Source organism: Magallana gigas, chromosome 8 (genome assembly GCF_963853765.1).
Source record: "Magallana gigas chromosome 8, xbMagGiga1.1, whole genome shotgun sequence".
NCBI lineage: Eukaryota > Metazoa > Mollusca > Bivalvia > Ostreida > Ostreidae > Magallana > Magallana gigas.
This window is the reverse complement of record NC_088860.1, coordinates 5,845,606-5,867,618: the sequence shown is the minus strand read 5'-3', so window position 1 is coordinate 5,867,618 and position 22,013 is coordinate 5,845,606. Positions and strand designations below refer to the sequence as shown.

Here is a 22,013-nt window from a genome sequence, read left to right as displayed (position 1 = left end):
TCGGTGTGTTATCCTTTGATATTTGCTTAAGTCGATCGGTTTTCTATCTTTTGATATTTATTTCAGGGAGATGTGCTTTATTGTTTGATAGTTCATTCTTCATGTCGGTTAGCTATTTTATCATATTCCTTCCTGTCGGCGGTTTCTTAAATTGTTTCTAAAAACAAAATTAACTGATAATATAATCTACAGATAATAAAAAGTGTGATAGTTTTCTAATTGGGAACTGAAAAGTTGCTGAATTTGATACCGTTTTTGTTCATATCATAGACCGAAAGGCTACATAAAAATGCTTTTTTAAATGTAATGACTTATGTTATAGATGTCATCTATGGAATTTTTTTATCAAAGAAGAAAGGAAGAGTAATGTCTGAAATATGATATTGATAGCGTGTTAATCAGTGTCAATATGATGGACAGATGTCTGGATTCCACGGATCAGCGTGATCAGAATGGAAATGGTCCACATTATGTATCGTAAGAATTCTCATGATGAATATATAGCATATTTCATTTGTAGGAAAAAGACAGGTGCGTATAAAATGTGAGACCCCCCCCCTTGAACAAAACATGACAGGTTTCAAAATTAAGCTGCACAATGTTTTATGCCAAAATCTTTACCACTTACTGCACTCAGTTGCAGAGTTAGGGTATGAATGGGTCTGTACTCCATCCTTAAAGTACTCTTATTATAAAGATAAATTTTCAATCATTTTTACTGTTGATTTTTTAAAGTGGAGTTAATAGACCCTTAATGAACCAAAGTCTTGGTTTCCACAAACTTTTCTATTAAATAATTGTCAAACTATGAAAGTTATTCACCAAAAATAAATAAAGTTCATGCCCTGTACTCATATTGTCCCATAACAATATACATGTATAGCCATTTAGAGATCGTTTGAGATATGATGCTGTAATGTTGCGAAAATAAACTTAGAAATAAAACAAAGGAAGAAAGTACAAAGTATAAATCATTAATGTATCACTTGTTGGAGAATGCAGTTTTGTAATATACATGTACTGATGCACACCTTCAAATGTAAGATTTTTTTTATAAGATATGTACGTTTGTCGTTTTAACATCGTGGGTGCACGGGATTTCACAGACCTAGGCTTGGTACCCTCTTGTCCTTTGTTGTTAATAACATTTTGTATGAAAACGGAAGGAATCCTTTGAGATTATTAATTCCAACCCACATTTTCGTATATAATTTCGCCAAACAGTTTACCCGGTAATCAAAATGCTGTCTGGGTGATGTGCTCTCTCTACCGATATTGCCTTTTTTATGGTGGGCATTGATAGTGTTTTAATTATAGATAAGATTAGATTGGAGTAATCGATACGGTAGAATAATTATGGAGTTTGGCAGGATTGTTTCAAGTACACACCCAATAAAGCCTCATGTACAAGATGTATAAATACTTACAAAGAGCAATAATTTACATGATTCTTACGAAAATGCGGGTTGGAATAAGAGTTCCGTTCACTCCGGATATTTTAACACTTCCGTCACTGGTTTTAGGCATATAATATTAGTCGTGCTGGTACATCCGGTTTCATATTTTGTAAAACTGCAACGGCAAGACCCTACTTGTTTGTAAGTAACATTGAACATATTTATGCTATCGTTTATGTATTTTTGTGTTTTCGAGGAAGTGTATATGTGAAAAATGTTTATTTATTAAGATCCTGAGCAAAATATCTTAAACGAGGGGATTTTTAACAGATGAAAATAAGGAGTTATCTATGCACATTCCACAAAGGCATGTATTGTTTTCTCCAATTGAAACGTTCTGCCTGACAATTTTGATTAATCGTGGGCGTGTATTTACTTTCCATCTTAATAACCTCTGTAATTTTTTCTTAATGGTTAAGTGTAACATAGAATTACTTTTTGTTAATTCTGTATGTGTACGGTATACATTCATAACAGTGGGATTCTTTGATGCAGACGACATAACATTTATTCGTCAAATACATTAAACAACTTAATACAGTATGTACACACTAAATTATGTTATGCCCTTTTATCTGCCATTTTGAAAGATTTTGATAACTATCTCTATTAACACTGATTAATCCGATTCATGATGACTATGCACATTTGTTTTACCTCTGTAGAGAGGTGGACAGACGCAGCCTTTATCCACTGTTCTTCAATAATATTTTGATTTTTAGAAACGTGTAGTTGTCAGAACTGGTGACAATCTATGCTTTGAACACTTGGTTAACATAACTCTGATTAACTCCCAGCCTTATATATTGGTTTCTTTCTAACACTATGACATCTGGGTATTTTCAGAGGTAAGTAATGGCAAGTAATAATCATTTCTTCTAGTTTTTTTATTAGCTCACCTGAGCCAAAGGCTCAAGTGAGCTTTTCTGATCACAATTTGTCCGTTGTCTGTCATTGTCGTTGTCGTCGTCGTTGTCGTCGTCGTTGTTGTAAACTTTTCACATTTTCATCTTCTTCTCAAGAACCGCTGGGCAGATTTCAACCAAATTTGGCACAAAGCACCACTAGGTAAAGGGGATTCAAGTTTCTTCAAATGAATGGACACGCCCTCTTTAAAGGGGAGATAATTGAAAATTATTGAAAATTTGTTGGTATTTTTCAAAAATCTTCTTCTCAAAAACTATTCGGCCTGAAAAGCTTAAACTTGTGTGGAGGCATCCTCAGGTAGTGTAGATTCAAGTTTGTTCAAATCATGATCCCCAGGGGTAGGGAGGGGCCACAATAGGGGGATCAAGATTTACATAGGAATATATAGAGAAAATCTTTAAAAATCTTCTTCTCAAAAAGTATCAGGCCAGAAAAACTCAAATTAAAATGGGAGCATCCTCAGATAGTGTAGATTCAAGTTTGTTCAAATCATGGTCCCCGGGGGTAGGGTGGGGCCACAATGGGGGAATGGATTTTTACATAGGAATATATAGAGAAAAACTATTAGGTCAGGAAAGCTAAAATTAAAATGGAAGCATCCTCAGGTAGTGTAGATTCAAGTTTGTTCATATCATGATATTCCTTCTGTAAGTTCAATAGTATCTTCTTGTTTTGGTCTAAAATTTTGAAAATATCAAGTGCTTAGTGTACACTTACTGTACTGCATGCTGAACATACTGTTATTGAAAGAATTCATCAGGACTGAGATCTGAATCCTAATTGATTTTAATAAAGACAATATAAAAAGTAGGTCAGTGTGTTTTTCATAGTTTAAAAGTTTATAAATTAGAATTTTGTCTTAAAAATAAATTGATAGCAAACATGGCTAACAATACTGCTTGCCCATTTGCCATATTTCCCAATCATCTATTTCCACAAATTTTATATTTGTATGGAGTTCCATAATCCCAAAACCTTGACAATGTGAACATGTGGACATTTGACAACCATTTTGTTTTAGAATTTATTTGTTTTAAACTTTTTAAATTACAGAATTGGTGAAGATCCTAATATGATCTTTTTATATCAAAGGACTATGTATAGTTTGAGCCTAAAATGGCCCCCTTAAATGAACATCATTATTATACTATAAATTTTTGTTTTCTATGTACAAATATACATTTGAAGTTTTTTCATAATTTTCATTTTAAATGAAGAGCCCATATTTTAAAAATATGACATCATAAAGTTTACCTTTTCCCACCATTTTCACATTTTTAGCATAAAACAGCTGGTTTTCAGGCAGTTTTTCTTTAAGAAAACATTTAGCAAAACTCCAAAAGCATCAACAACCAAAATATTTTCACCAAAAATGTATCTTTTCAGTACTTATAAGTTACCAAAAAAAATGTTCTTGTTGAAAGCTTGGCTCTATATTTCCCATTAAAAAAAAAAAAAAGAAAAATGTCAAATAACGACTAATTTTGATTGCTTTATAAAAATAGCGTCACTTCTGATGTCATATACCGCTAGTGACTTCAAATAAATCAAATAAATAAGTGTGAAAAACATATTTTATATCAACTCTTCTAAAAAATAACACAACAATTTAATATACCTGAAACACTTAAAAAATGGCGAATTATGGGGGCCAAATTTGACTAATATCATATATAGTTCTTTAGAAAAAAATCTGTTTTTTCAGGGTCTTTCACTTTAATGAATTTCATTTCCATTAAGAATAGAAGAAGGGTAATTCCTTGAATTTCAATAAATTTACATTGAATTGAAACATTCAAAGAGATTCAGCACACATCAGTAATTAGCAGTTAGTAAGCAGTAATGTACATTTTCCCCCATTTACTGTATAGCAATAACTATATACATGAATACACATTAAGTTTCATCTGTATGCACTCTGTATCACAGAGTCTTATTATCCGTTGGAGTCAAACAATACATGAATAAATATATATAGATTGATTTACAAAATGTTGATTGAAAGAAATACAAAAAAAGAAGAGACCTCATTTACATTCCGAAATATTCTGTGCATTTTCAAACATACGTTATCAATGTTTCACCTTAAACTGGGATCAGTATTTCATCATATTTAACTAGATTTAGAATCAGACAAAATATTTATACATACTTTAATACTTGTATGTTTATAGTCTGAATGCAAGTACAGAGTGTACATGTACACTGATAAAAAGAGTATGGGTTTCTTTTATTTTCACCATTTTAAAAGACTACAATTTGTTACAAAGTTAGAAAATTGAATTTTTTTTACCCTCAGTATTAGCCTGTTATATATTGTAGCCTCACTAGGCAACTACTTAGTCATTGTCACTCTTTTGAAAGATTTGAACGCAGTTGAATTATTTTACTCACATATACAGCAAGTCATTTGAGTTATAATCCAGCTATACATTATCTTTTCAAGACTTGCAATGACATAAGAAAAATCACTGACACTGTGAACAGAATACAAAATATTGGGTTAAGGTACTTCACCAACGACATGTACAATCAAATATAAGAGTAATGGTGTCAATGTGGAGAAAAAATTGATGAATTATTGCAGGTACATCAATCATTTTCCATTAAGGTATCAATCATTGATATATCATTCCAATAGGATGTGTCATGTGAATTTGTTAGGGAGACTGTAAATCAAATCAACACCAGTCATACAAGTTCTTGCAGATTATTACATTAATTGTGGTGTTGTTATAGTTGTATCATATTTACTTTAAATGCAACAACAACTGATATTACTCTTGTTGGTCCCCTTTGCTTTTTTAAAAAGAGTCAATTCAATGAAGTAATACTGCTGTAAGCAGAACATGTTGCTGTAAAAGTGGGTATTTACGCTACTTACATGGTTAGCTTAACGAGGCCGAGTACAGAACGAGTACGCACGCTTTCGCGCAGCGTTTCATTTGCATTGTGACGTCATCTTTTATGCTTTGTTGACGCCATGGCGTGATAGTTTCAACTGCAGATATTCAGCGAAATTTGTTGAAAATAGCTCGTTTGATGCGTAAAATTGATATTATATTGTGGAATAAACATAAATGTCTCGGAGTATAAGCTATATTTGGGCTCGGGTTGAAAACGTGAAGAGGGTTCAGCAAGCCTAGCCTTCTGTCACGTTTTCTTTACCCGCCTAAATATAGCTTAATTCATATATTTCAAAACAGTAATCATGTATTTTATATAAATGACCATTAATGTGTGATGTTATATATTTATTTATTACTAAAATATGTCTAAATGTTTTAACTCTTTTCCCCTTAGAGGTTTCTATCCTTTAACCCTTAATGACGCGTTTTGACGACCCTGGCCATATCCTTAATGACGACTTTTGACGCACCCTATATACAGCTCTTAATTAGACCCCTCAGCACCTGTTGTTTATTATAAACATTGACTGGTATACACCTGGCCATGTATACGGATGGTTGTTCACTCATTCTAAATAAAGATATCACGTGATTTACCTGTGTATGGTGGCGTGATGCATTACTACAATAAACAAAGATGGCGGACTACGATGCGGACATCGCACATGTTTTCACTTTTTGTTTATAATCAAGTTTAGGGGCAGAATTTTCTAGATTTAATGGTAGTGAGATTGAATGATGAAAGCCAGATGTCAAATTCATGCAAAATTTTGTGGAAAAATCTGTGTAGTTACAGAAAACGGAACACAAGGTGTGCATTACCTGCAACCCCTAAATACACGAATATACCGGTAAATTTGTATTTTTTCAAAAAGTCAACACACTTATTTTGTTAACATGCTAGATTTATCAAATTCTCTTACACCATTTATTGAAAAAAATTCGTAAATATAAGTCTGAAAATGATAGACATAAATTGAAAAGTCAGCCACAGGTACATTTAATTATTTACTATCAAAAAACGAATTCCATGATGATAATGGAATCTTTCTATAAAAATTATTAAATAATTATTAATACATACAGTTTTAAATATGTTTATCAAGTATCTGTTTTGAAATTATTCTTAATAAAGCTTTAATGTAGAACACTCAGTTTTATTTTCATATACCTGTTAGCACCTGTATTGCTTTATTAGTGACTTAAATAAAAAAAATTTCAATGAATATTAAAATTTTAATTTATTACAAATCCATTGATATATAATTTTCTATGTGTTTGATTTGCTAAGACCTGTAATAAGTCTATTCAAAAACACACACCAGCTGTTTTCAGTTCATCTGAAAACACTCTAAGGGTAGCCCAGGGTATAGTGTTAAGGATATGGCCTCTGCGTCAAAAGGTGGCATTAAGGGGTAAAGAGTTAATGATATTATAAAGATCACCATTTTCGTCTTTGTTAAATAAAAAATAGCCATTATCTGACAAACTGGGAAATTGGGCATACAAAAAACAACTTTGATATGACCCCTGGAACAAACCAGAAGGTAAAAGGTTTTTTTATTTGACCATTTGATGCCTTTTAATAATAACTTTAATATGTAGAATAGAAAAAGAAATCCCTAGGGCAGAAGTTTAAGAAAATTGTAAAAAATGTGCAAAATTGATACATTTCAAGCAAAATCTCATAGGGTCCTATGTTAAAAATTAACAAACTTTGAGATGACCCCTTAAACAAACGGTGTGGTAAATGTCTTATTTTTTTATCTTAAAATAATAATTATATCAGTAGAAGTTCATGTAAAAAATTCCATTCAAAAATCTAGGGCAGAAAAAATTAGACCCGGCCTCGTTAAACCCGCGTAAAATACCCCTGCACCTATGGTAAAAAACTAAAAACCTAGTGTTGTGAATCACTCATCCGCGTATTCATATACCCATGCGTATTGTTTGACCATGGAACACGCGTACTTGACCACCAGTGTAAGTAACCACTTTTACAGTATAGCAAAGAATTTGATCATCCTTTAGGTCAAGTCACCATAGAACCTTGATTCACAGGTTAAAGATCAGTTTTGATATCTCCATAAAATGTGCAGACAAGAAATAGATATCTTTTTAGATGCTATAGAAGGGTTTGAAGTCCTTTTGGACTTAGTTTTGTGACTATATGAAATTTTTTTTAACAGATTGGGGGGGGGGGGGGGGGTGGAGCTACAAAGTAAAAAAAGTTGTCCATGTAATAGACAATTATTTGCTTGAATCCCTCTTCACAACTTGTCTCTGCATTTTGTCTTACAGTTTTCTTTTTTGAACAGGGTATGAAAACAAACTGCAATGGCATTAAAACCTCTTCTAAAAAGCAAAGTGGATGAGCTGTTTGCTCGTTGGTTGAGTGACCCGGAAACACAGCTAAATTTAAAAGAGAACCTGAGACAGCTCTGTCAAGGAGAGAGCATTACTCTCCAGCATCTGACCTCCCCAAAATCCTCCAGTAAACAGTCGCCACGGTTACGCCCAAGTTCACCTCCTTACTCCCCAAATTCCACAAAACTTCCGAACCCTCGAAGTCCAAGGAGAGCTTTGTCCAACAAAAACAAGGCCAACAATGGATCACCAAGGGTAAGTTTACTTTACAACATCTTTTTTTATTATCTGAATTAATATATTTTGATGTTTTTAAAAGATTCCTTTCGTTTAATGAATGCAAGGTATGATATATTTAAACCTATGGGAATATGCTGCTATAGTTATAAAGTCATAGTGAAAAAGTAAATTTACGACACCAATTGAATCTCTATGTTAAGAACACCCTGAATTACACATGAAAATTAGTAGTGAAAGGGAGATAACTCTGACAGACATCTATATGCTGAGAAAAACTTGACTTGTAGAGTTAATGAATCCAATCTATCAAATTAAATGTGATATCTTTATTTAAAAAAAGTAGTCAAATTATTTACAACAGAAGTTTGTTTTCATTTATAATAAAATACATAATAGTATTATATTTGTTAATAAATGTACTTTTTCCTTTTCTACCAATGCCCAGAGTGTGTCCAATAATTATAATGATTGAATGATTTTTTTCAGTATATAGTCTATTATTATAATATAATGATAAATCTTTAAGAAATTTTTATGACCAAATGTGGTAAATGTAGTTAAGTGTGTTTTTAAAAAGGAGCATTTAGTTTAGCATATATTTAAATTTTTGTTGATTTAATCTCGTGTTTGATTGAAGGTACAAAAATAAAATTGCTAATTGACGCAACTCCTATATTAGTGGATTGACCTACTGATTGGATAATTTTTTAAAATTAAAACCACACATTCAAGAAAATATTCTTAGTTTACGGTTTACATATATTGTCTATAAGTATTGTATATATAACTTTGACCAAGTGGATTGCATATTTTTGACTTACATGTATTGTACAGGTAATTGGTACCTGATTTGGCATCTTCATCTATGAAAAGTCTTTTATAAATAATAGATACTATTTTACAGTATCTCACCCTTTTATTCTAATGGTTTATTTTGTTACATTAATTAGTAATTTTGTAATGATAAGCTTGTGAAATGTGTTAACGGTTGAATGAAAATGAATTATGTGGACTGCCATTTGTCAGACTTGAGGTGGAATAAGTTGAGAACTTCATTCAAAGGCTGATGTGTTCACGCATATTTCTCCCCCATCTTGACTGGATCTAGCCATTCATTATTCTGAGGTTTATTTCCATATGAAATTAAGTTAATTGTTGGACAAAGCTCTCCTTGGACTTCGAGGGTTCGGAAGTTTTGTGGAATTTGGGGAGTAAGGAGGTGAACTTGGGCGTAACCGTGGCGACTGTTTACTTGAGGATTTTGGGGAGGTCAGATGCTGGAGAGTAATGCTCTCTCCTTGACAGAGCTGTCTCAGGTTCTCTTTTAAATTTAGCTGTGTTTCCGGGTCACTTAAACATACAATTGGTTTCATGTGAATTTGATTATTTACATGTGCACAGTTTTTCCCAGTTTGCACTAATTTCTTTTTACTTGTCAAGTTGAATCTTTAAAAAGGACTCTATTTAGATGCATGTCTTTTAGACATTTATCCTTTTATTTAATCTTTAAAAGCAGCTGTAATTTGGAGCCCTGATGTCTAGCTGTTTTGTGCTGTTTATTTCTATCATTGACGAGAATTTACCTGTTAACTAACTAATACACAATTTAAAATTTGTTTCACAATATTTAATTTCAAAAATGTATGAAATTTTTAAAAATATACCAAATTTGTAATTATTCCCAGCTGTATCTCTTCATTTTCTTTTTTATTTAACAGAAGCGACATTTAAACTATGTCTTATCTTGGCAGCATATCTGAAAATCTCAGTAAACTCCATGCACTTGGTTAAATAATACACATAGATGCACACATGTAATAGGAAATTAATTTACACGCCTTGTAAAATATTTGTATGGAGTGATTTATTATTGGAAAATTTGGAAACAGTATCCCCGATATGAAATCTGATAAAGCCTTGTAGACAAGGGGGCTGTATATGGAGGCCAGATGACAAGTTGTGTGACTGAACAGCCAGTGAACCATGAAATGACCAGGAGAAAAACATTAGCTCTACATAGGTACTACACAAGACGTGTATGTAGCTCAGGTATTTGTTGTGTGCTAGATGATCAGAAGCACAGACGTACACACACAGTGTACATCACGCAGTGGTGCTTCTTCCACATTCCTAGCTCTCCTTCCCCCAGTGCACATCTTCAGATGGTATTTACACATCCCTGTGTCTGCTGAACCTGATTCTAGATCGGATGGGGTCAAATCTCACAAGCTTATCCCCATGCCAATAGTTGTGTTGGAAACCTTTTAGCCTGGTACCTACAATCTTTGGCTCTTACTACAGATATATTCGTTATGATAATCAGAGGGAGTAATTAGCCAGATAGGTGGCTGCGTGTGTATCAGTAGGGGCTCCCACACCTGGTGAAGAGGTAGCATCTTCTGGATATCTTATACATAATGTGAAGGTGGGATTCTGTTGATGAAGTAACGTACCACAGTTTGAAGGACTTTTGGGAGTGAATTCTGTGAGAGGATATGGAACAGACAGACTTTGAGAGGTCTAAGCAGGAAGTGTTTAAGTACTGCCTCCCGACTACAGCAGTAGAATGATGGCCAAGAACTGCGCCGAGTTTCAGGTGGTGTGTTCCCGTGTAACGCTGTATTATAACTGTAGGATCGAGCTGAAATGGAAGAGAGCTCTTCATCACTGTGAAAAGTGTGACTTTAGGAGTGATTCTAAAGGATGGGGATCCAAGTGTGGTGCTATTCATTTTGGGAGGTGTACTCCCGTGTCTTTCCCGTTTCCTCAGAGCTACAGCAGACGGAAAGGCAGTCAGCAGAGTGGTCATATACCTGTGGCAAAGGTCTCACCCACCAGGCCAGCCACCTACGCCCCCCACAGCAACCCACAGCATGTAATGAGTAGTATTATGTCTCTATCTCATTATCACTGATATAGCACTGATGTTTTTCTTCATCTTTTTTATCAAGAAATAGCTCTTATGTTGGCTTTTTTTCCCCCTATCGTTTTTATTCCTATAGATGCATGCAAATCAGTGGAGGAATGGGTTCAATGAGAAAAAGGGAGTTTCTCTGTAAAATGTTTTGGTCTGCATGATATCATCTGCTGGAATATCTTGAATAGTTTGTTATGAGAGAGAGAGAGAGAGAGAGAGAGAGAGAGAGAGAGAGAGAGAGAGAGAGAGAGTAAGTAATAAATTACCTGTAGATTCTAACTTAAGCATCAAACAAATCAAAACAAGTACAGTAGTTCATATGTATATAGACTCATATATCATCTCAAACATTTTATTTTTAGAAGATATTATACATTTTGTAGTGACATACTCCATGTACTATAATGTCACTGTCATATTCCTGGATTATTACTGTATACTGAGAACCCTGTTGTTTTCCATGCTTTATGATTCAGTAGATAATGAGCCACTTCTGCTTTGTATTATCTGAGCAGCATTGTGATAATTAATGTAAAAGGTTTCACTACATTTGTGAGTTAATTGCTAGTTTTTTGAGAACTATGTTTTTTTAAGCCTTGGATTCTAAGAGGTTGTTTTGAGCAAAAGAATGAATCCATTTTGCTTCACGTACGCAGCAACACATGAAAAAGCATAAAAACATATGTTGTCTTATTGATATCATGCACTGGTGCTATGAACTGGTGATGCCATATAAATTGAGAAATGTAAGAAAATAAACCAGTCAATTTGTTTAATACACATGTATTTGTAAACTGTGATTTTTGTTTCAGATAAATTTACCAAATTCTTCCAAGGACACCAGTAAAAAAGTAACATTATCACAAGATCACATAGATTCCACACCATCAAACGAACCTCTGGTGGAAAGTGAAAAAGAAAACAACAAAAATGTGATATCCTTTCAGACTGGGACTTCTAGTGTTCAGACTTCTGTTAGTGCGGGGAGAGAGACAGAAAAAGCAAAACGGAGAGAAAACAAAGCCCAGATTAGTAACAATCTCAATAATGTCAAAGTGCCTCAGTTTTATTATCCGTATGGCAAACCTGTGATAAATTCTAATAGAGACGAACATCTCCAAAAGGCCTTACAAGAAATCGGCAAACTGGAAGATGGGAAGGCGTACAAACAACACATGAAGAGCATTACTAAGGTAAGAGTTGTCTAATTGATAAGTGTTGTATGAGGATCAGCGGGCTGTAGTAGTGGACCACCTAATTATGAGACCTGGGACCATCTGAGTACACACTATATACTCTTCTCATTAAGATAGCTGTAAGGTGGTTACATTATAGATGCATTAGTAAATTTTACAAGGTATTAATAAGGGAAAAAAATTTAAATTGATAGTTTTATAAGGAATATTGATATATATTAAGGTATATTTGATAAAAAAAGACCATATGTAAAATATTTCACTGTGTGTGTTATCTGGAACTTGGTATCTCATTATTGGACAAATACTACATGTATCATATATGATGGGATTAGATTTCTGCCCATACAACCCCCCCCCCCCATCCCCCACCCCCCATTCCACCCAAGATTCAATGTAACCATTTGATACAGAATAAAGAAATACATTTAGGCATTTGAATTATCCTTACTGGGATTTACATGTACGGTAGAGTCAGACTAAGTTACTGGCAAAGTGTTGACATACCTTGAGTCAGGATTTTGTTGGTGTTTCTGGTAATGTAATGCAATCAATCATCAATATTTACTCTGTACTAATGGAAGCAGTGGCTCTCTGCCATGACCAGTGCCCTGACTGAGGGGTGTGAGGTCACTGTATGTAACAATTGTGTCTTCTGTAGGTGTAATGTGTAATGTTTGAGGAAGTTTGATTCTGGAGACCAGTACAGATCCTTGCATGTCCCCTGTGTCACCCAGAGATCTTTTCTGATTCGTTTAACCAAATATGTTACACTAAGTAGTTTCCAGTCAAATTTATCAGAGATTATTCCCAATGAGTAGTTCACAGTTAGTTGTACCAGATGATTTAATCTAGATATTTCTTCAAAGCTGCCTAGTTTGTATTTAAAAACATTTTTGCAACTGTTAAAGTTCTGTTCATTTAGTTTGTCCCAAATATGATTTTAATGAGAATTTGACTTTAAAAAGGGGGTTTTGATTTTGATGTATCTGTGGGCTTGAAACCTTAACTTTGAGAATATGAGCAGCACAATATTTAGACCTCATTATGACATAATTAGTGAAGTGAGAGGTTAGAGGTCAATTTTAAGTCTGTAAGTGTTCAAGGTCAGTTATCAAGGTCAAAGTTCAACTTAATTCAATTCATTAAACTGGATGGACTTAGTTCGAAAGAAACACTTACCAGTATACAATGGAGGGGAGCCAACATTTCCCTGAAAATAGCTGTCAAAAATTATTTTTGTCCAAACATGGTTTACAAAATGATATTTTTTTTTTCAAATGACCTACTATATTACCATACGGTCTATTTCAGGCATGTGACCTTCCAATGTACTGGAAAGCACTGTTGTTCCATGGCAGTGGTGGGGAGAAGCAGGGCTGCATCACCAAAGACAGCTTCACTGCCATGTGGAAAAGGTAAAATACCTGATAAAAATGAAAAATACCTATCGGGGCATGTAAATTACTAATTGGATATGCATCTCTTACTCCTTTGGGACTATGTACAGTATGTATTGGCCTGCATGCTGTCTCAGTCCCCCCTTCAATCAACTTTCTATAACTGTAAATTGAATCAAAGACCCTACTTGACAAACATGTTGTAAAAGTTGAATTTATTAAGCTGCATTATCAGCAAAATTTTAAATTTATTCTGTGACCAAATATGGGGGCAGTATAGAAATACTTAAAGGGGCATGGTCACGATTTTGGTCAAATTCTATTTTTCTATTTTCATTATTTACAATGCTTAAGGAAAGCTTTTCTACTGATCAAATGAAATTTGGGGGTCTGTTGTAAAGTTATAAGCAAGATACAGGGCTCACAATTCTTTGTCATGTAAACAAGGCTCGTGCCCTGTTGTTGTTTACATAGGTTCAATATACCAGTAAAAAATCTTTTTCAAGCTGATTTGTCCATCTTCTTATTCATTTTAAGCGTAAATAAACGGTTTCTTACGTTTAACACATTCATTAGGTCTAAAATTGGAATTTTCACTTCAACATTCAAAATGTAAACAAAAGCTTTGTTTACATGTCAAAGAATTGCAAGCTCTGTAACTTGCTTATAACTCAACGAATGACACTCAAATTTTGGTTGCCTATTAAAAATGCCTTACTGAAGCATCGTGAACATTAAAATCGGAAAAATGATTTTTGACTAAAATCGTGACCATGCCCCTTTAAGGTGTATTTATTTATTGTGAATGTCATTGGAAATAATGTGACTTTTCTCCATATTTTATGATATTTTCCCCAAATATCATAAATACGTAAATTAAATGGAAACCACTGATAATTAATGATACTGCAACAAAATAATACAATAATTGTAAGCTATATAATGAAATTACTGTAAGTCACAAAAAAATGTAACATGAAGATTCTATACACAAGTACATATCCAAACAAAGTATTCTTTTACAGGATATACCACCTACTGTCCATCTATCAGAATTCATAAATCTAGTAGTAGTAGTTGTACATGGATGAACAAAGGGTACTAATAATGAATTCTTGTTTGATTGTCAGAGTATTTCTTCCTTGCCATGATGAAGCAGCTCGATTTGTGAAGTTGGCGGCCAAACCCGACTGTAACTACCTAGAGGAGGACGACTTCTTCATTCTTATTCAGGTTGGATTCTGTTGTAATGAAGTGATTGGGCTACATTGTCCAAATCTATAAAAAAATTGCTCTCTGCATGAAGCATGCTGTGATCATTTCTCAGACAAAATTAAAGAGAAATCTGTATTTAAGGATATTTCAATTTCCTAATTCAGATTTATATATAAACATTAGATATTAACCAATTATATTCAATATATACATTTACCTATCTTACATGTAGTTATTTTGGGGGAAAAAATTTCTTTTCAAAAAAATACTGCCCTTATAGTTTGGAATATCTGTGATAATTTTTCCATGGAATTATGTAAGGATATCATTCTTAAAGCACAATCTTCTCTATGTCGGTCTTCATTTTATTGGAGTTTGGGTTTACATGATTTGCTCTTGAGATTTTTTGCCCAATCAAAATTACAGTATACAAGATTCCTCCTAATTTAAACTAGCCAGAACACAGTCTTGTTTAAACAGATATTGTACCATTTTAAATTTGATCTGTTTTGAATTTTAAATCTTGGTGTGGGAGGTGGACTGTGCTGAAAATAAAATAGGGTTGTGAATTTCTCTGATTACACTCAACTTTAGCCTAAAGGACAATTTTTGTAATATATATGAGAAGAGGTATCCATTGATGTTGATGATATATAATTTTTCATTCATTAGTGCTCTTAATAAAGTGCAGCTGTAAATTCTTTACAAGAATACAAGACTAATGTGGCCTTTTTTTTTACACAGGACATTGTTGATTCTCATCCAGGATTGACGTTTCTCCAAGAAGCCCCAGAATTCCACTCAAGATATATCAACACTGTACGTTGTTATTGTGAAAGTATCTCTATATTCTTTTAGATATGTGTTAATAAGAAAAAGATTGACAAGTGTTCAATTGAAACTGTTTATGATGTATACTGTAATCTATTGAATTGATATTCTAGTCCTTATCATATGAATTCATATCATAAAGTTATGACCCACTTTACATGGTGTCAACATTATAACAAAATTTAGTCAGTGATCTCAGTATGAGAGTATTTCATGCAATTTTCATGTAATTTTGTAGAATAATCTTGCGGCTTGTAAAAGAATGAGACCGTGAGCATTGATGAGTAGAGTTGTTGTGTTTCAGGTGATAGCCCGTATTTTCTACAGTGTCAACAGGTCTTGGTCAGGGAGAGTCACCATCAGCGAGCTCAGGAAAAGTAGTTTTCTTCAGGTATGTTCTTCTTAGCTGTTATTGATATAGGATACAGAGAAGTACATCTACGTGTACCAATAAGTCCTCTACTGGTCGATGTTAGATCTATATTGGGGTTAGGTGTACAGATAAGTCCTCTACTGGTCGATGTTAGATCTATATTGGGGTTAGGTGTACAGATAAGTCCTCTACTGGTCGATGTAAGATCTATATTGGCGTTAGGTGTACCAATAAGTCCTCTACTGGTCGATGTAAGATCTATATTGGGGTTAGGTGTACAGATAAGTCCTCTACTGGTCGATGTAAGATCTATATTGGCGTTAGGTGTACCAATAAGTCCTCTACTGGTCGATGTAAGATCTATATTGGGGTTAGGTGTACAGATAAGTCCTCTACTGGTCGATGTAAGATCTATATTGGGGTAAGGTGTACAGATAAGTCCTCTACTGGTCGATGTAAGATCTATATTGGCGTTAGGTGTACAGATAAGTCCTCTACTGGTCGATGTAAGATCTATATTGGGGTTAGGTGTACAGATAAGTCCTCTACTGGTCGATGTAAGATCTACTTGTATATTGGGGTTAGGTGTACGGATAAGTCCTTAGATTTTGCATTTTAAGATCCACAGTGTACATGTATCTATACAGATATATGTCGGTTCTCTAGGGATACATGGAACAGTAATCTCAATACAGATCAATGTAGGCTCAGTAGGGGGACTTGTACATTTATAGATATAAGATCTCTAGGGTAATGTACTAGTAAGTCCTATACATACTGGTATACTTGAAGGACCTTTTGGGGTTCATATTCTAATATTTGCATATCCATTATTCTTTCCCACTGTAAGTCCATACGGAGGAACTGAAATTATTTTATACAAATACATGAAGGACATATACCTGTAAGTCTTTGATTAATCCATGTAGGATCTCTTGGTGTATACTAATGATTATGTAACTGGACAGGGTGGAAGCCATGTTATTTTTGTTATATGATGGTGTCTTTAAGTGATAAAAATGCAATAAACATGTACCTGGTATCCAATTAACTTTTCAGACGCTGTGTGTGTTGGAACAAGAGGATGATATCAATCAGATTATGGATTTCTTTTCTTATGAACATTTCTATGTGATATACTGCAAGTTCTGGGAGCTGGATAAAGACCATGATCTATACATCAGCCGAGAGGACCTAGCCAGGCACAATGACCACGGTATTCATACATAAGGATCTCTGGAGCTCACATCTCCTCCAGAATATGATTTATCTATAATGCAAATGCTGATCATGTCTCTGGGGTTAAGAATTACATGATTTAGGCAACAACATTAATAGGGCCTGAAAATGCATTCATTATCTTTACGGTACACGTGTGGGAGAAAATAATGAAAATGGATTGAATTCTGAATATTTTGAATAAATCTTTGTAACCAAGTACATGTACTATTGATTATTTATTCCACAATTCAACTGTTTTGCATTAAAATCATGAGAATATAAAAATCATGAATACCAAATTTAACATATTTTCATTTTGTTTACGTAAAAGTGAGATTTGGAAATTCACAAGATGTGCTTTTCATGATTTTACATGTCGGATGATAATTCCTCATGTTTCATACTTGCCTTTTCTGAAACCTTTGTAATCTGGTTCACTGATCATCCTGATTCTATTATGAGTTTCAACATCCAAGTTCTCAAATTGGGACACTGTCTATTAAAGCCGTCCTCTGATCCTAAAATCCCATATAAGGAATATCAATTTGAAAATGTATGAACAAAGAGTGTTGTTTTGAAGGGGCATGCAAAGATTGTAGATGTGTTTTATTATCCTTCCCGATCTACTGACAAAATATCATTGTTAATAATGAGTATTGATAAATAATAAAAATTAGTGATGTAACATATTTAATATTGAATTTCATAGAATGCATCCTTCATATTTCCTTTTGCAGCTATATCTGCCAAAGTGATAGACAGGATATTTTCCGGTTCAGTCATCAAGTAAGGAATTTGTTTGTTACAGTCGGTTTACAATCAAAGTCAAACACAAATTTTGTTTGGAAAGATGGTGCAGTTTTAATTTGCTGTTTTGTTTGAAACCTAGTTTTGAATTTTATGTGATATTTACTTAATGTGTAGATGAGTTGGTTACCTTCAAGCATCTAGAAAACTATGAATTAAACATGGCTTGAAAATGTAGTGTTACTTTTTGTTGTTTTCATTGACTCAGTGGTAACAGATAACATTATTATATTTCAGAGGCAGTAGTCTGAAGGAGGGAAGAATGAGTTACCCCGAGTTTGTGTGGTTTCTGATGTCTGAGGAGGACAAGAAACATCCAACAAGGTAGGGTTTATTTGACACAGGCAGTCTGTTCTCTCACTGAATTAACATCATCGTTTGTGTATAGAAGATTAACCTTATGCTGGCATCTTTACAATACAGAATGGAATTGCAAAGAGATCCATTTTATGCTGAAGGGATTAGATGTGTACCGTAATTTTAATATTTATTTATCCTTTGAAAACTATATTTGAAAATCAGTGCCAACACTGCATGGTTGACAGTTAATCTGCCATTCTTGTTCCTTTAAGCATCGAGTACTTGTGCTGACAATTAATCCCCTGTTTTGTTCCTTGAAGCATCGAGTACTGGTTCCGGTGTATGGATTTGGATGGAGATGGTGTCATATCAATGTATGAAATGGAATATTTCTATGATGAACAGATGCAGAAGATGGAATCCTTGGGGATAGAGAAGTTACCTTTTGAAGATTGTCTATGCCAGGTAAATATTTGTTACAGACGAAGTACAGTAAATTGAGTGCCAGAAATAACAGTTTTGATCAGTTTTAAATGTGATATTCAAATAGATTTCTAATATTTCCTAGGACTAGGAGTAGTAAAACTTTTGTTTTTGATTTTTACATGTTTTCTTTGAACATTTTTTAGTGCACTCAGATTCTTATGACATTGGAATTGTTATGATTATTTTCAGATGCTTGATCTAGTCAGACCGAAAGTTTCGGGTAAAATAACACTTGCTGATCTCAAAAACTGCAAGATGGCCAATATCTTCTTTGACACATTTTTCAACCTGGACAAATTCTTGGATCATGAACAACGAGATCCTTTTGCCAATGCACGGGTAAGTGGGAATCCTTAATATACTGATGACATGATTAATTTAGTGTGAAAAGTTAATAAAATATACATTAAAACAAACATTTTATATATTTCTTTTAATTTTGTGACCTATAAAAGTTTGGCATTTATTGTGGAAATAAGTTCTTGCATAAAATAAGGAATTTACTGTATTCATCATAGATGTACATGTACACAAAGAAGTAGAAACAGGGGCTCGTTTAATGCGTTTTAAATAGTAATAGCAGTTTGTTTGATGATTTGAGTGTTATTTTTAGGACTTTGATAGTGATGTGTCAGAGCCCTCTGACTGGGAGAAGTACGCAGTGGAGGAATACGAAATCCTGGTGGCAGAAGAAGGATCCAACGACCAAGAAGAAATGTAATTACATTTAATGTGTGGCAGGCACAACATTTCTTACCACAATCTCAAAGTCATTCATAATTACCAGTAGTTCTTGTTAAATGAGTTCTTTTAGCTTAATACAAACTGTATTACACTTCAACTTTTTTTGGGATCCAGACGTTAACCTGTTCACTGAATATTATTCTGCATAACATTTCTGCAAAAAACATAATAGTTTGCAGAAATGAAACTTATGATAATATTTGTTCATAGTTTTTCATTTTCAAGATTTAAAACATTTCAGAAACAATTTACATTTCCAGTGGTGTGTTACTGTCTTTATCTCTGTGTTTCAGACAATATGAGGATGATTTTGAGCCTGATGATGAAGATTTGATTCAGCAGGAACTGAAGAGGGTTCAGCAGTCCAATAACGCCCAGTTCCTGGATTCAAACAACAAAGAGGATGATATCTATGACTTTTCATCAAATAATCTGGGCTATTAACACAGGATAGAAATAACAAATACCCGGTAACCTGAGGATGCAACAGATGGGTGTGAGAGAGACACGTTTCCCTGAATGCAGTATTAAAACAAAATCCTTTCAAATTCATCAGGAGAATAAATTTTCATTAATTTGGTTAGAAATAGTGAAGAATGTCCTTTCTTTTTTATTCCAAACATGTATACTTCCCTGTATTTGGAACAAACAAATGCTTACTTTTTTCAATAGAAAAAATAATCATGAATTAAAAATATAAAATGGTAAATATATTCCTCAGGTAATGTTACAATTGAGCAAAGTGTAAGTACATGTACATTAAGCTAAAGATTGGTCATTCATTACATTTGAATATTACTTAGCACAGTAGTCTCCATGGCAACTGTCTCCCTCTTCATCGACAGCTGTAGGTGTTATTGTCACTGTGATAGATAGAACAATCAGTTTTGTTTTCCTTACATTTGAGGAAGACACATCCTTTCATTGCTAGATTTATACATGTATCTAGATCTTCAGGAGCCAGACAAAGTCACAAACCCTCTTTCCCCAAAAGTTGTTCCTCCTTGCTATAGTTTACATCTTCAGCTTCATATTTTTAAAGTGGATTTTTGCAATTTCTTATTTTTATCACTGTCGTTAATGATGACATTCGATGCTTGATTGAAAGTGCTCTTTCATTGATGATCAAAACAAAATTGTGGGCATCAAAAAAATCTGTTATATGTTTGTTGAAAAATCTTGCAAACTGTTAATGTAATCTTTCGTCTTCAGTATGCATTGTATGGCAATTTACTCACTGGTTGGACTTGTGAAGTCTTGTTAGATGCTTTTATTTTTGAAGAAATACTATGCAGCTGTGTTTTTATGAATTCATGTCCATGTTAAATGAAATCATGTAGGATTTGATTCTCTATGCATCTCCACATCATATTTATTAGCAATAGTTTCAGTCATGGGCCCTTCTCATTCCAAATTGTCTTGAGAAATGTTAAGTGCCCAATTATTTATTTATTGACATCTGTTTCATTGTGCTGTGACATACATGTACATGTATATGTCAATCTATTTTGTTTTTATTGAAACAAATTATAATAAATATTACATATTGAGTTGTATTGTGTTTTTAATACCCAAGTATACACTTAACCAAAGTTTTAAGTGTTCACCTAGTATAATATATTTACTATATGAAATAAGTACATTTATTTGTCTTGTTGTCGGGGTGACTGATTTCCATTTAACTTTCAATAGTTATAAACAGTGCATTGACCTTGACCTCTGGTTGTAACTTGAGACCTTGACCTGAGCTAAATATCATGAACACTTAAAGCTTGGTTGAATTTAGCTCAGTGCTTTTGGATTTTTTTAAGCTGCCAGTGGAAATGATGTCACACTCGTGGAAGAGAAAAATTATATCAAAAAAATGTTTCCTTTGCATTGCTTCATATTTAAAACAATGTCAAGGACAAAATAAACAGCATACTTAAAGTAAGTACAATCTGTCGTAGAAACAATGCAGACACAAATATTTCAACGGCTCTGGCTGTTTCCTCAATAATCATTAATTTGGCCATATTAAGTGTTTTACTTTTTAATTAAAATATCACAAAGGACTAATATCGTTCACAAAAATTTGCCAATCATATTCAGCTTGCCAAAGAAATACCAATTTAATTTTTTGACGTTTTAACACTGTTAATTGGTTTCAATCGTTGTTCTCTTATTTTAACTGTGCTATTGATGAAATCAATCATATCAGTTATGAAATGTGGAAAATTTCATATTTCATTTTATAATTTTCAAATTCTTCTATTTATCAGGATAAAACTTATAAATTTTGTTAAGTGTATATGTTGAAAAAAGTGTTTTCACCCAGATGTGATTGATGCATTTAAAAAATTGAACTGTATACCTCTAATCAAAATATAATTCAATCTTTTTTTCTTCCTTTCTACACTACCAGTTAATATCAGTACGTTAAGTTTGAAATGGGAATGAAATCAGTAGCTTTCCGATTCTTTCTGTGACCATAAATTTGGTTATGAATGGAACAGTTTTAACTGCTTTCTTTGTGGTTCAATCATTTTTTGTGCCTGAAAAGATCCCTTATCTTTTGAAAAAAAATAATTCAACAATATGTACATGTGAGCAAGTCTTCATGGAAATGAGTATTAGGGAGACT

General features: G+C 33.5%; 1 protein-coding gene across 3 annotated transcripts; it reads left to right on the top strand.

Annotated features, from left to right (window-relative positions):
• Positions 1-1,506: 1,506 nt before the first annotated feature.
• On the top strand, positions 1,507-20,940 carry LOC105339916 (serine/threonine-protein phosphatase 2A regulatory subunit B'' subunit beta). Of its 3 annotated transcripts, XM_066068692.1 has the most exons (15): positions 1,572-1,598; positions 1,688-1,764; positions 7,612-7,915; positions 11,630-12,010; positions 13,328-13,431; positions 14,544-14,646; positions 15,373-15,447; positions 15,764-15,850; positions 16,892-17,048; positions 17,791-17,839; positions 18,098-18,184; positions 18,481-18,625; positions 18,836-18,985; positions 19,260-19,363; positions 19,684-20,940. In XM_066068692.1, exons 3-15 carry the CDS (start codon positions 7,631-7,633, stop codon positions 19,832-19,834), a joined length of 1,878 nt encoding a protein of 625 aa, XP_065924764.1. In that variant the 5' UTR covers positions 1,572-1,598; positions 1,688-1,764; positions 7,612-7,630; the 3' UTR covers positions 19,835-20,940. The 3 variants fall into 3 exon arrangements, with proteins under 3 accessions (XP_065924763.1, XP_065924764.1, XP_065924762.1); XM_066068691.1 differs by lacking the exon at positions 1,688-1,764 and having other exon boundaries at positions 1,507-1,598; XM_066068690.1 differs by lacking the exons at positions 1,572-1,598; positions 1,688-1,764; positions 7,612-7,915 and adding an exon at positions 9,848-10,775.
• Positions 20,941-22,013: the final 1,073 nt, after the last annotated feature.